General features: G+C 42.9%; 1 protein-coding gene and 1 non-coding gene across 2 annotated transcripts in view; both read left to right on the top strand.

Annotated features, from left to right (window-relative positions):
- The first annotated feature begins 747 nt into the window (after positions 1-747).
- The window catches only part of IPMK (inositol polyphosphate multikinase), a 53,930-nt gene continuing 40,093 nt past the window's right edge, over positions 748-14,584 (top strand). Inside the window, exon 1 of the mRNA XM_004583391.3 lies at positions 748-1,260. Coding sequence (XP_004583448.2) covers positions 1,068-1,260 — 193 coding nt within the window. The 5' untranslated portion in view covers positions 748-1,067. The remainder of the gene's footprint in view (positions 1,261-14,584) is intronic.
- On the top strand, positions 3,047-3,206 carry LOC118759502 (U1 spliceosomal RNA). Its single transcript, XR_004996230.2, has one exon. It is a non-coding gene; the product is annotated as a U1 spliceosomal RNA (small nuclear RNA).

The raw sequence follows: 14,584 nt of genomic DNA, 5'->3' as shown, positions 1-14,584 counted from the left end.
CCCTGGGCCATCTCCGAGCCAACCCTTGGGAAGCGCTGAAACGCGCCCTGAATGAATGAGGGCGCCAGGACCTCCTGGGCACGGACCCCGGGCTTGGTCTCTCGGGAGCGGTACCTCCTGGGCACGGACCCCGGGCTTGGCCCCTCGGGAGCGGTACCTCCTGGGCACGGACCCCGGGCTTGGCCCCTCGGGAGCGGTACCTCCTGGGCACGGACCCCGGGCTTGGCCCCTCGGGAGCGGTACCTCCTGGGCATGCACCCCGGGCTTGGCCCCACCGGAGCAGGACCTCCCGGGCATGCACCCCGGGCTTGGCCCCACCGGAGCAGGACCTCCCGGGCATGCACCCCGGGCTTGGCCCCTCCGGAGCAGGACCTCCTGGGCACGGGGCTCGGCCCCTCTGGAACAGGACCTCCTGGGCACCGGCCCCGGCCCCACCGGAGCAGGACCTCCTGGGCACAGCCTCCCGGCCCCCCGCACCCCGGCTCAGCAGGACCTCCCGGGCACGGGGCTCGGCCCCTCGGGAGCAGGACCTCTCGGGCACCGGCCCCTGGTCACCCGGTGCCGGCCTGCCGCGGGGGTCCCGTCGGGCGGCCTCTGGGCATGCTCAGTTGCGGCGGCGGCCGCGGGTCGCGCAGTCGGAAGCTGGCGGCAGCCGAGCAGGCGGTGCTGACGCGCGCGCGGCAGCCGAGGGGACTGGAGGACGGCGGGAGGGGGCGGGGGCGCGGGAGGTGGGGCCGCCGCCGCCGTCAGGGCCCCAGGGAGCGCGGGGCGCCGCTGCCGCCGCTGCGCTGCTCGGTTCCGTGTCCAGGGCAGCGCCGGGGCTGCTGGCCGCGGCGGCTGAGGCGCGGGAGCCGGGACCGCGCTCTGCCGGGAGTTGGGCAGGGGCGCGCCGGGCGCCTCCGCGGCGTCATGGACCCTCTCCCCGGGCCTCAGCGGGCACCAGCCGCGGGAACCCCCGGGCCTCCGGGCGGCCGAGCCTGAGCGACCCCCGGTTCTCCGGCGCCCCCTCCCTCCGCCCTATTTTTTTCCCCCTGCTCTGGCTGTTGCTGCTGCTTGTACGCTCCGTTATGGCAACGGAACCGGCATCCCCCCTTCGGCTCGAGGCACCCGGCCCCCCAGAAGTGCGGACCCCACCGGCTAGCGAGGCCGCCCCCGAAGGCACCCCGCAGCCGCCGGCGGGCGGGAGGCTCCGCTTCCTCAACGGCTGCGTGCCCCTCTCGCATCAGGTGGCCGGGCACATGTACGGGAAGGACAAAGTGGGTAAGTGGGGGTGGCGCTCCCTTTCCGCCCCCGCACGCCCCCTGCCCGGCGGAGCTGCAGGGCGCTCCCTGGCCGGGCTGTAGGGCTCCCCCTGCTCTGCACGCCGCGCCCTGGCCCTTCCGCCCTCCCCAGAGCCTCGTCACCCGCCCAGAGGGCTTCAGAAAGTGGAGCGATTTCCAGCTTGTGGGGCGTCAGGCTTGTGGAGGGGTGGCGAGGAGAGGCGGCCTGGTCTCCCCGGGGAGGGTGGGTGTTGACTGGAGAAGACGGAGGTTAGTGAAAATAAGGAACTTCGTTTTAACTGGACGGGAAAGGAAATTCTCCCCTGAGCACTGGGTCTGTTTATTATAGGCGAGGAACTATTGCAAAAGAAAAGGAATGAAATGCGGATGATGCTAATCTGCTGTTTCTCTTGTGGGTGCAGCTGCATAGCTGGAGGGGAAGAAAAAAAAAAAAAAACCCAACCAGCTTCAACAGCTCTGCCCCTTTATTCATTTATTTATTTATTGATGGTGGTGGTGGGGAGCTTGACTTGGCTTATCTCTTCTTGCATATCAAGGAGGTTTTTCTTGGTGTCTCCTTGGTTTCCCTAGGAGGCGTGGTTCTGATAGTGCGGTAGAAATGCACCCTGGAGTTGTACTAGAAAGGTTCACAGCTGAAACTGTTGTTATTCTTGTTCATCTCTGTAAGAATGCCTCACAGCTCCTGCAATCTGTTTCTCAAGTTTCTAACTTTTAAAGTACAGCACAGAAACTGTCAGTTGAACAGTAATTTCTCTAGCTCATTAATTCCCTATTGATGACTTGTGGAAATCCCATAGATAAGTGTATGACTTTTGCGATCTTTGACCTGAAACAGCTAGCAGAGAGAACGTTTAGTTTATGCTGGTAGGCTGATTCAGGCTTAAAAAAAAAAAAGAAAAAGAAAAGGTGATGATTCAGGTTTAAGTGATAAGATAAAACTGACCTTTTGAGATGAGGTAGCTAAGGCTTGGCCTGGTTGGGGACAAGCTGAAGTCACATAGGTGCTATGTGTTAGAGTACTGAAACCATGAGATTGTCCTTTGGAGTAGGATTTTTTTGTGTGCTGAGCTTACAGAAATGATTTCCACCAGGCCTTTTGAAAATGAATAGGTACTAGTTGGAATTATGTTACTTCTCAAAGAGCAGTATTTCACACTTTACCTGCCTGCGTTTTGTTGTTGTTGGAGATGAGTCCTGAGTTACGCTATCATTGCCACCTGTGTTTTTGTGCCTACTACATTGTGAATTATTTGAGGTAGAGACCCAAGCTATTGATCCTGCTGGCCTTGCAGAGATTGGGACTTACTTTGCACTCAGGAAATATTGAACACATGAAGGCTGACAGTTCTTTTAATACAGAGTCAAGGAAACAAGTTTCTCCAGGTGCTTAGCATAGATGTTTCCTCCTGTGTGTCATGTCTGGGAAGGGGAGCTTGAGTGCTGATCTTTCACATAACCTCTGAAATACATTTTTTGAGTTCTTAACTCTCACTGCTCTTCACAGTTCTCAAGTTCTCAGTCCGGCCGAAAGGTGCTTGGTGATTTATATTAAGCGGGGGCTGGGGACAGGTACTTCAAGGTTAAGATGCCAGGTGGGATCCTGCTGTCCCATGTCAGAAGGCCTGGAGTGGAGTCCTGACTTCTTGCTAATGCTCATCGTGGAAGTCAGTAGGAAAAGGCTTACATGATGAGGTTCCTGCTGCCTGTTTGGGATTGGATTCTTAGCCATCCCTGGCCCTTAGCAGGCATTTGAAAGTAAACCGGTGATACTTACTGGCAGGGGAGATGCCATGATCATGCAGGTGGTTTTCCCAGGGCGAGGCTCATCCATTCACTTGAGATGTGCTGACCCCTGCGATTGCCCCAAATATGGGAAACTCAACTGCATAATTTTTGATAGTGGGGGACTGGGTTCACACTCTCAAAACAAAAAACAAAAAACAAAAAACAAAAGTAAACTGGTGGAAGGGAAATGGAAGTCTTTCTGTTCTTGTACGTTTCAAATAGATACTATAAAAATTAAAATGAATAAATTGACTTTTCCCAGTAATATTCAACAGGCTTGAAAAAAGCAATTCTTTCTGTAAGAGTTATTAAAAATTGATTTATGTACAAAGGGATTAGATTAAAAAGAAAAATCCCAGCATAAACACATCTCTGTGATAACGATTATTGCTTAAGAACGGCACCAATGCTGGGGTGGGTGTGTGACCTGGTGTGGTGTCTGAGTGCTATAGTTTAATGCCCAGCTCAGCCGCCTGTTGACTTCATCCTCCTGCTAATGGACCCGAAGAGGGAGTGGCAGTTGCTCCAGTGATTGGGTTCCTGCCATCCCATGTGGGAGACCTGGATTGTGCTTCCTGGCTCCTGTCTTTGGTCCCCACCCAGCCTGTACCTTCATTGGCACTTCTGGAAATGTGAGGATGACAGCTTGCTTGTCCTCTGTTCTTTGCATCTCAAATGAATTTTATTATTTGCAATCCTCTGACTTTTAATAGTAATAGTTACCTGATTATAGATGTACCCTGAATGTGAGTTAAAACTGCATTACAGACAATGGCTGAAATAGTTAACTTGTCATCCAAGTTGTCTAATGAAGTAGATTCTAGGGCTCAGCACGATAGCCTAGTGGCTGAATCATCACCTTGCATGTACTGGGATCCCATATGGGTGCTGCTTTGTGTCCCAGCTGTTCCACTTCCCATCCAGCTCCCTGCTTATGGCCTGGGAAAGCAGTAGATAATGGCCCAAAGCCTTGGGACCCTGCACAATGTGGGGGACCCGTCTCATAAGAGGTTCCTGGCTCCTGGCTTCAAATCACTTCAGCTCTGGCCATTTTGTCCTCTTGGAGAGTGAACCAGCGGATGGAAGAACTTTCTCTCTGTCTCTCCTCTATAAAATTGACTTTCCAATAAAAACAAATAAATTTAAAAAATAGAATCGAGAGAATAAATTTTTAGTCCTATATTTATTACATTCTTTTAAAAATAGACTTTCTACAATTTCAAATGCTTGTTTTGACCAGACTGTATTGCCCGATTACAATGCCTTGAGGTGTCTGTGGTATCTGTAAAATGTGTATTTATTGACTTGAACTCTCAGATAATGATACAATCCTACATTTATTATTTTTTTACTTTTTTATTATTTATTATTTTTAATCATTAATTACATTGTATTATGTGACACAGTTTCATAGGTACTTGGGTTCTCCCCACCCCTCCCCAAACCCTCCCACCATGGTGGATTCCTCCACCTTGTTGCATAACCACAGTTCAAGTTCAGTTGAGATTCTCCCATTGCAAGCATATATCAAACATAGAGTCCAGCATCTTATTGTCCAGTCAAGTTCAACGGCTTCTTAGGTATACCCTTTCTGGTCTGAAGACAGAGCCAGCAGAGTATCATCCCAGTCAATTAAAAGCTCCAACATACCATCAGCAACAATTTACATCATTATGGAATTAATTGACATAGTAATGAGTAACCAATATGTTAAAAATAAATGCGAGTTCTTAACCACCTTCTGTGACCACCTCATTGACATTTGAATTTTAGTTTATACACAACATATAACATACATAACATAACATGTTATACATAACAACATATCATCTTAAATTAAGGCAAACATGTGGTATTTAACCTTTTGGGATTGGCTCATTTCCCTTAGCATTAATCCTACATTTATTTTTAATGCTCTCATAAGATCACCTGAATAACGATAATCTTCCCTATTTATAAAATGGTTAACATTCAAAGTTCAACAATTTATTTTATCTCTACATTGTCATAAACTGCTTAGTGTTTAAAGTACATTACTTAGCTCATGTTTTACCAACTGGAATAATTCTCGGTATGCTTTTTTAAAAATTTTGTTTATTTATTTGAAAGGCAGGTTTACAGAGAGTAGGAGAGCCAGGGAAAGGCAGAGTTAAACAGAGAGTTGGGCAGGGAGAGAGATCTATTTACTGATTGTCAGCTGGTGAAAACTGGAACAGGCTGAAGCCAGGAGTTTCATCCAGTTCTCCCACATGGCTGCAGAAGCCCAAACGCAGATGACTTTGCTTTTCTCAGGCACAGTAGCAGGGGACTGGACCAAGTGGAAAAGCCAGAATTTGAACTGATGCCCACATGGGTTACCAATGTCTTATGCATTGGCTTTACCGTCTAAACCACAATACCCACCCCACAAGTTACTTTAAACTTATCTCATCCCTTTCCTAATGCTAAAATCATCCATTTCTCCAAGGAACTGTCATTCCTTTTACCTTTGGAAGTGCTTTTATTTATTATTTATTTATGTTTATTTTGATTTATTTATTTCAAGGACAGAGTTACAGAGAGGAGGGAGGAGACAGATCTTCCATTTGCTGTTGTCTCCAAAAGGCTACAGTGGAGCCAGAGTCTTCTTTGGGGTCTCCCATGTGGGTGCCAGGGCTGGGCCAGACCCAAGCTAGGAGCCAGGGTCTTCTTTGGGGTCTCCCATGTGGGTGCCAGGGCCAAAGCACTCATCTTCTGGTGATTTTCCCAGGCTATTAACAGAGAGCTGGATTAGAAGTGGGCTGACAGCAGGAACTGATGCCCATGTGGGATGCTGCTGCTGCTGTAAGTGGCAGCTTTACCTGTTAAGCCACAGAGCAAGCCCCTGGAAATGGTATTTAGAAACCAAGAAGTGAATGTTAGTGTGATTGTTGCTGCTGTGATGTCATGTGTCCAGTCCTTTCCAAATGGCTATAACAAAGGCTATGTGTGTATATTTTAGAAACCATGAATATCAGGCCATGCGTTTTATTCTAATATAATAATTTTCTTAAAAAAATTTTATGTTAATTGGAAAGGCAGATTTACCGGAAGGAGAGACAGAAATATTTTCGATCTGCTGATTGAATCCCCAAGTAGCTGCAACATTCAGTGCTGAGCCAGTCTGAAGCTAGAAGTCAGGAGCTTCTTCTGGGACTCCTAGATGGGCACAGAGTCCCAAGGCTTTGGGTCATCCTTCTCTGCTTTCCCAGGCTGCAAGCAGGGAACTACATGGGATGTGGAGCAGCTGGGACATAAATGATGCCCATATATATGTTGCCCATATATGATCCTGGTGGATGCAAGGCAAGGCTTTAGTCACTGAGCCATCGCGTTAGGCCCAGAATTCTTTCTCTCCAAACTTGATAGTCATATTCTTGTTCTTCCATAGTGAAAATGTAATTCCTCATATGTTTATTCTTTTGCTTAATCCTATAATTTACAGTTTTCTACACTCATATTACTGTAGACACAAACCTAAAATAAAGAACTCAAGATGGGATGCCAATGTACTGAGAGTATGCAATTGAAAACTGTTCAAAGTTGTTTGGTTCATGTTTGTTTTAATTGTTATTTGTTCCTTTCTCCTTTTTACAGTAAGTGCTTATTTATTTGAAGTGTAGTTGGGTTCTATGATTTGTTTAAACTCAGTTTGTTCTCTGATTGTGTTTGTTGGTTATATGTTAGAATGTTTTACACAATCAGAGAATGCTTACAAAAAGAGGCTTCCAAAAGTCAAAGCTTTTAAAAAAAAATCAAAAGTTTGATTTCTTCATCACCCATTGCATTGCTCTGAATTGCCTCTAGGTAACTAATCTCACTGTTTTCTAAATTATTCTGAGTTTCTTCTTGCAGTAGTAAGCGGCTTTTTTTTTTCACAACTTTAACTTGCACTGTCTTATGGTGAACTTATTTCCATAACAAGAGATTTTGTTTTATCAAGGATACCTTTTTCTACTGTGCAACTTCTTCTGACCTAGGGACATTTTGTCCATTTCATTAAGCATCGCTGTGATAACAGGGAGCTCATGTGGGTAAAATGTGTCCATGACTCTGCAAGGACATCAGCACATTTTGGGTTGAATCTTTTTTTTTTTTATTCTTTTCTTTTTATTATTCATTAATTACATTGTATTATGTGACACAGTTTCATAGGTACTTGGGTTCTCCCCACCCCTCCCCAAACCCTCCCACCATGGTGGATTCCTCCACCTTGTTGCATAACCACAGTTCAAGTTCAGTTGAGATTCCTCCATTGCAAGCATATACCAAACATAGAGTCCAGTATCTTATTGTCCAGTCAAGTTCAACGGCTTCTTAGGTATACCCTCTCTGGTCTGAAGGCAGAGCCAGCAGAGTATCATCTCAGTCAATTAAAAGCTCCAACATACCATCAGCAACAATTTACATCATTATGGAATTAATTGACATAGTAATGAGTAACCAATATGTTAAAAATAAATGCGAGTTCTTAACCACCTTCTGTGACCCCCTCATTGACATTTGAATTTTAGTTTATACACAACATATAACATACATAACATAACATGTTATACATAACATCATATCATCTTAAATTAAGGCAAACATGTGGTATTTAACCTTTTGGGATTGGCTCATTTCCCTTAGCATTATGGTTTCCAGTTTGGCCCATTTGGCCACAAAGAACTGCATTTTGTTTTTTTTTTAATAGCTGAGTAGTATTCCATGGAGTAGATGAACCATAGCTTTCTTATCCAATCCTCTGCTGATGGGCATTTTGGCTGCTTCCATGTTTTTGCAATTACTGATTGTGCTGCTATGAACATAGGAGTGCATGTTGGTTTCTCATAAAACAAGTGTTCTGGATATATTCCTAGGAGTGCTATTGCTGGATCATACGGTATGTTGAATTTGAATTGTTTGAATGTTCTCCATACTGATTTCCATAGAGGCTTTACCAACCTGCAGCCCCAGCAGCAGTGGAGTAGGGTCTCCCCTCCCCCCCCCAACCTCGCCAACAAGTGTTGTTGGTGCTTTTATTTATGTGGGCCAGTCTTACTAGTGTTAGGTGGTACCTCATTGATTTTTTTTTTTTTTAAGATTTATTCCATTTTTATTACAAAGTCAGATATGCTGAGAGGAGGAGAGACAGAGAGGAACTGGAGCTGCCGGGATTAGAACCAGCGGCCATATGGGATCAAGGCAAGGGGACCTTAGCCACTAGGCCACGCTGCCGAGCCCCTCATTGATGTTTTAATTTGGATTTCCCTTATTGCCAGGGAACTTGAGCATTTTTTCATATGTTTATTTGCCATTTGGGTTTGTTCCTTTGTGAAGTGTCTGCCCATTTCTCGTGCCCATTTCTTGAGTGGCTTGTTTGTTTTCACATTTTGGTTGTTTTGTAGCTCTTTGTATATTCTGGAGATTAGCCCTCTATCACCTACGTAGTGCGCGAAGCTCTTCTCCCATTCTGTGGGTTGCTTTTTTACTTTGTTGATTATTTCCCTTGCTGTACAGAAGCTTCTTAGTTTGATGAGATCCCATTTGTTTATTCTGGTCTTGATTGCTATTGCCTTTTTAGGAAGTCGGGACCTACCCCTAGATCTTGCAGAGTATTTCCAACATTTTCTTCCAAAAGTTTGAAGGTTTCTGGATGTAGGTTTAGATCTGTTATCCATTTAGATTTGATCTTAGTGTATGTTGGGTTGAATCTTGACCTAGATTCTAAGGACATGAGCACATGTGCTTTGTTCACTTGGATATGCTCAGTGACGAGGGAATCCATATCTGATCCTTTCGTTTTGACATGACTGGGAACACATGCAGTATCAATTCAGCACTCTTTTTGGGCCACTGACTTTCTGTCCACTTTGACGTGGGCACGCCTGCTGACTCCACTGTTGTAACGCGGGAGTGGCACACAGCACTCTGTTAAAGTGAAGTCTTTCAGATACTTGGTAGCTTTTTGGACAAATACATCTTGGATGGTTTGACCAGTTTTATGGGTATTAAAGATTAGGATTTTTTGGGCTCTTCTGGGTCTAATTTCCACAAATCTCAGGTCACTTAAGAGTTAAGTGTGCATAAGCTCCTCCCCCCCTTTTTAAAGCAGTCTGTTCTAGAAATTGGTATTTATCAGTTCATAGTTCTTCATTCTTATACTTCTGTTGTGCAACCTACTGTGTATGTATCACAGTTTATTCAGTCAACTTTTTGGTCTTGCTTTTGGCCTTTTGTCTATTTTTCATTGGTTTATTTATTTGTCCTGACAATAATATTGCATTGTGTTGATTCCAGTTTCTGTATACTGAGTATGGAACAGAGTAAGCATCCCTCTTCCTGCCTCGGTGTTGTTTTTTTCTGACTCTTCGCATCTTTGTGTAGAATTCAAATCAGTGTGCCACTTCTTGCAAAAAAAAAAAAAAGGTAATGCAATTTTGTTAGACATTGCTTTGAATTTGTAGACTGCTTTGATGAGAACTGATTTTTATTTTTCGTTTATGTAGTCCTTTTCCTTTTCAGTGTAGAGGTCTTGCACATTGTTACAGATTTTCTGTAAGCATTTTCTTTTTTAGATTTATTTTTATTGGAAAGGCAGATATACAGAGTGGAGAGACAGAGAGGAAAATCTCCTGTCTGGTGATTCACTTCCCAAGCGGCCATAATGGCCATAGTTAAGCCAGTCCGAAACCAGGTCTGCCACACTGGTGCAGGAACCCAAAGCTTTGGGCAGTCCTTGACTGCTTTTCTAGGCCACAAGCAGGGAGCTGGATGGGAAGTGGGGCTGCCGGGATTAGAACCAGCACCCATATGAGGTCTCAAGCACTTGCAATGCGAGGACTTCAGCAGCTACGCTATCGCGCAGGGCCTCTCCTTAAGTATTTTAAGCTTGAGTAAGTTTCACTGCTTTTCTTTTTTTTTTTTTTTGACTTTTTTTATTAATTATTATGCATTATGTGACAGTTTCATAGGCTCTGGGAATCCCCCCACCCCCCCACGCCCCTCCCCCCTGGTGGATTCCTCCACCTTGGTGCAGTATTACAGTTCAAATTCAATCAAGATTCTTTCCTTGCAAACATATACCAAACATAGAGTCCAGCTACTTATTGTCCAGATGGGTTGAACAGTTTCTTAGGGAGACCATTTCTGGTCCAAAGTTAGAGCTGGTAGAATATCATCCCAGTCAATTAACAGTCCCAATATAACATTAACAGCAATTTGTAACATTATGGAATTGACATGGTTTTGCGTAACCAGTATGTTAAAAAAAAACAAAAAACAAGTTCTTAACCACAATCTATGATTAGCTCATTGACATTTCAATTTTAGTTTGTATACAGGACCGGCTGCTATATACCTTAAAATGGCTATAAGGTACCATTCAGCTGTCTCATGTCTATTTCATTTTAGTATTTAGCCATTTGTTGTGTTGAAGTATAATTTTACTGATCTTGGCAGATTTTAGGATAATCTAGACTGGCTTGTAACTCTAACAAGACATTTGTCAACAATTAAGGTGCAGAACATTTTTTGTGGGGGGGGTGTGCAGAAAAGTCCCCAACACCACCGTGAAGAGTGACTAATGTTCGTGTCCCTTTTTTTTTTTTTTTAAAAAAAAAAAAAAAGGCAGTTACAGAGAGAAGGAGAGGCAGGGATTTTCCATCCCTTGGTTGACTCCCCAAATGGCTGCAGTAGACAGAGCTGGATCGATCTGAAGCCAGGAGCCAGCCTCTGCTGCTTTCCCAGGCCATAAGCAAGGAGCTGGATTAGAAGTGGAGCAGCTGGGATGTAAAATTTTTTTTGCCACGATGATGATTATAATTTTATAAACTGAGAGGAAACTAACACATCACGATCTCTGAATAATTATGTATATCCCCATTTTTTTCCTTCCCATGATAAAATGATCAAATTTGGGACATAGTATTGGCCTTTGCCACTGTTTAGTAATATTCTTTGCAGAAAAAAATTGTCCCATCTAGATGTCATATTGCACACAGTTGTTTTGTCCCTTCAGCTGCCTGTTCATTATTATTTTTCCCAACCAAGAAATTGTTGAAGAGTTTAGGAATAGCATTTTAGGATAACCTTTAAATGTGGCTTGTTTGATGTTATCTATGGATTGAATTCAGATTATGCATTTGGGGGAAATACTGCATGAATTATGTCTGTCCTCCAAGTGTCTTATCCCTATCCCAAAGCACAAGATAATCAGTTGCCTTGTTGCAGGTAAAACTTTGATCACATGGTTAAATGATATGTACCAGACTTTTCTACTCTGAAGTTATGGCTTTTGCATTGTAATTAGGTAATTTTACAGAAATATTTTGAGACTGTTACTGTATCTTCTTCCTTCTAGAACTTCATATCCAGTTTTTTACACATCGTTGATATTGGACAGTCATTTGACTATTGTGATAGTCACGCAATAGTAATATTCTGTCATTCTTCTTACTTATTAACTGCCGTTCCACATTAAGGAATAGATTCTTCTCATTCATCCTTTAATTCTCCTTATTCGTCTATTCCAGAATGAACTAATTTGCAAACCTCAGAGGAGGAATAGTAGACATATTTGCTTCTAGTTCTTTTGATGCTCAGAATGCCCCTCTGTGGCAGCCTATTCAGGCAGGCTTCTGTGTCTTTTGGAAATTTCTCGGTTTTCCTTTGTAATATATGTTTCGCTGTTTATCATGAAGATACTCCTTTTTTTTTTTTTTTCAAGTTGGGAAACCCTGATTTTTTTTAAGGGTTAAATGGTATTTAGCATGCACAGTCTGGATGCTAGGTGTGCTCACTGATCGCTGGATGTGGTTGCTGTTTGTCCTTCAGGAGAATGGAGAACAGAATTGTATAATTTCATACTCTTAAGAAATCTGAGTTCATCCTCGTAATTGTTATTGAAATTCAGCACCACAGGGTTTCTCTCTGCCTTCCTCCATCCTCTCTATGCATCTCTCTTCTTGAGAACTCTCTTGAAATCACACTGTATTTATTCATTTTGAAATGCATATTTACATACTATCTTATATTCCTGGAATGTTAACACCACATGATAAATTGTCCTATACTTACATGTATTGCTGGAATAAATTTTCTAATGTTTGTTAGAAATTTTTAGGACTGTTCATTTGAAGCTATGATCACTTTTTAAAAAAGTCTTTGTTGAAGTTTTTAAAAAGATGGATTTATAAAATAGGAGTGATAACTTTCCTATTTTCTGACAAATGTGGTAAGAGTAATAGTTTTTTTCTGTAGATGCTTGATAACATTCACTAGTAAAGCAAGTTGAGCCTGCACTTGTCTTGGGACATTCCTCTTTTTGTTTTTTTTTAAGATTTATTTTTTTTTAATTAGAAAGTCAGATATATATAGAGGAGGAGAGACAGAGAGGAAGACCTTCCATCCAGTGATACACTCCCCAAGTGGCCACAACGGCTGGAGCTGAAGCCAGCAGCCAGGAGTTTCTTCCTTGTCTCCCACGCGGGCACAGAGTCCCAAGGCCCTGGGCCATCCTTGGCTGCTTTCTCAGGCCACAAGCAGGGAGTTGGATGGGAAGAGGAGCTGCCAGGACAATAACCGGTGCCCATTTGGTATCCCAATGTGTGCAAGGCGAGGGCTTTAGCCACTAGCTACTGTGTGCCGAGCTGGGGCACTCTTAAATTACGAAGGCAGTGCCTTTAGTAGACAAACAACTCAAGATTTATTTCTTATGTTAGCTTTAATGATTTATGTCTAAAAGAATTTATTGAAATTACAAGTGTGGATGTTATAATTCTGTTGTTATTTTAGTGTTTGTAGGATTTATAATCTTTTATTTATTAATAATTGTTTTTTTACATCTAGGTACAGGTTTACAAGTTTTAAAGCACATATTACTTTCATTGATTTTTCTTCATTGTCCATTTTTTATTAATTTTACATTGCCATTTGTCTGTTTCCCTAGGGTTGTTAGGGAAACCTCCTTTTCCTTTTTATGAAATTACCTGAAATTACCTGAAATGCACAGATAGGGATGCAGCTGCTTGAACTGTCACCTGCTTCTTCCCATTGGTAGGAAGCTGGAATTAGAAGCTGAGCTGCTACCTGAGGCAAGACACTCTGGTAAGGTATGCAGGTGGCTTAAGTATTTGTCTTAACAGCTGCACCAGAAAGCAGTTCTTTTCTAAGAACTGTCCATTTCAATCTAAGTACTAACTTCAGCAGCATTCCACTCATCTTGATGTGTTTTCTTTATAATTTAGTTAAAATTTTTTTCTGATTTTCCTTGTGAATTTTGATTCATGGATAATGAAAAGCGTGATGTTTACTTTCTGCTTATTTGGTATTCCTTCCCCCCTAAGTAGTTCCATTATGGCAGAATATATAACCCTAATGTTTTCAGGTGTTAGGCTTCTTATTTGTTTTTTTTAATGATCTAGTATATAGTCAACCATGGTACGTCTTCCATTTATAGATGACAAGAATATACATGCAATTGGATGTACCATTCTCTTTCATTTTGGTGAAGTTGTTTGGTCCTGTTGGCTCAATTTCTTTTTTAAGCTGTAGCAAGTGTGTATCTTGTTGTTATCAGTTACTGGGAAAGTAATTGTGGATTTTTCCTTTGTAGATATCTGTATCCTTTTTGGTTCTGTCCTTTTTAGCTTTATTTCTTTTGAACCTCTGTTACTATCTACCCCTGGATTCAGAATTTTGTGTCTTAGTGAACTGACCTTATTGTTACAAAACGTCTCTTTATGTATGATATAATTCCTTTTCTTGTTCTCTAATGTGCCTGGTGTTATGTTCTGGTTTATAATATATCAACTTTCTCTGAGGAATGCTTACAAGGTACTTTTTCTCTATTTAATTTTTAAAATTTTTTATTATTATTTTTTGCGATATTAGGAGGTCCTTTATTTCAACAGGGTAGGAAGTGGGAGTAAGGAATGGGAAGGCGAACATCTCCTATCATGGTGGCGATGGGGTGCCAGGCAGGGGAAGGGGGCAAGGTGGAGGAGGATGAGGCAGAGCCAGGTAGAAAGTTGCCCATTTTATTTTTAACCCACATTAATCTTTATTATTTTTAGTCATATCTTTATTTCTTCTATAATTGTAGCTTATTGTTTATTTTTATCTACTTAAAAGGTCTAATGTGAAAGAGAAAGAAAAAGAGAAAGAATGGATAGGTTATGTTTGCCAGCTCTTGCCCAGATGGCTGCAAGAGTCAGAGTTGGATTAGGCAGAAAGCAGGAGCTCAGAACTCCATCCAGGCTCCTCCATGGGTGACAGGAGGTCAGGTGCTTGAGCTATCATCTGCTTCTCAGGATGCGTGAGCAGGAAGTTAGATTGGAAGCAGAGCAGCAGGAATTCAAATCAGCATTCTACCTAGGATATGGGAATCTGGCCACCCCAGTGTCTTTAAATATTTAAAGTGCCTGCGATTTTTACATCCTGTTTGGGTTCTCTTTTTGGCTCTGTGTATTTATAATTTTCATTTCTTACAGTGTATTTGAATTATTATGTCAGATACTTTA

This window comes from Ochotona princeps, chromosome 13, assembly GCF_030435755.1.
Source record: "Ochotona princeps isolate mOchPri1 chromosome 13, mOchPri1.hap1, whole genome shotgun sequence".
Lineage (NCBI taxonomy): Eukaryota > Metazoa > Chordata > Mammalia > Lagomorpha > Ochotonidae > Ochotona > Ochotona princeps.
Note: the sequence above shows the minus strand (reverse complement) of the source record. Positions and strands in the feature narration are given on the sequence as shown.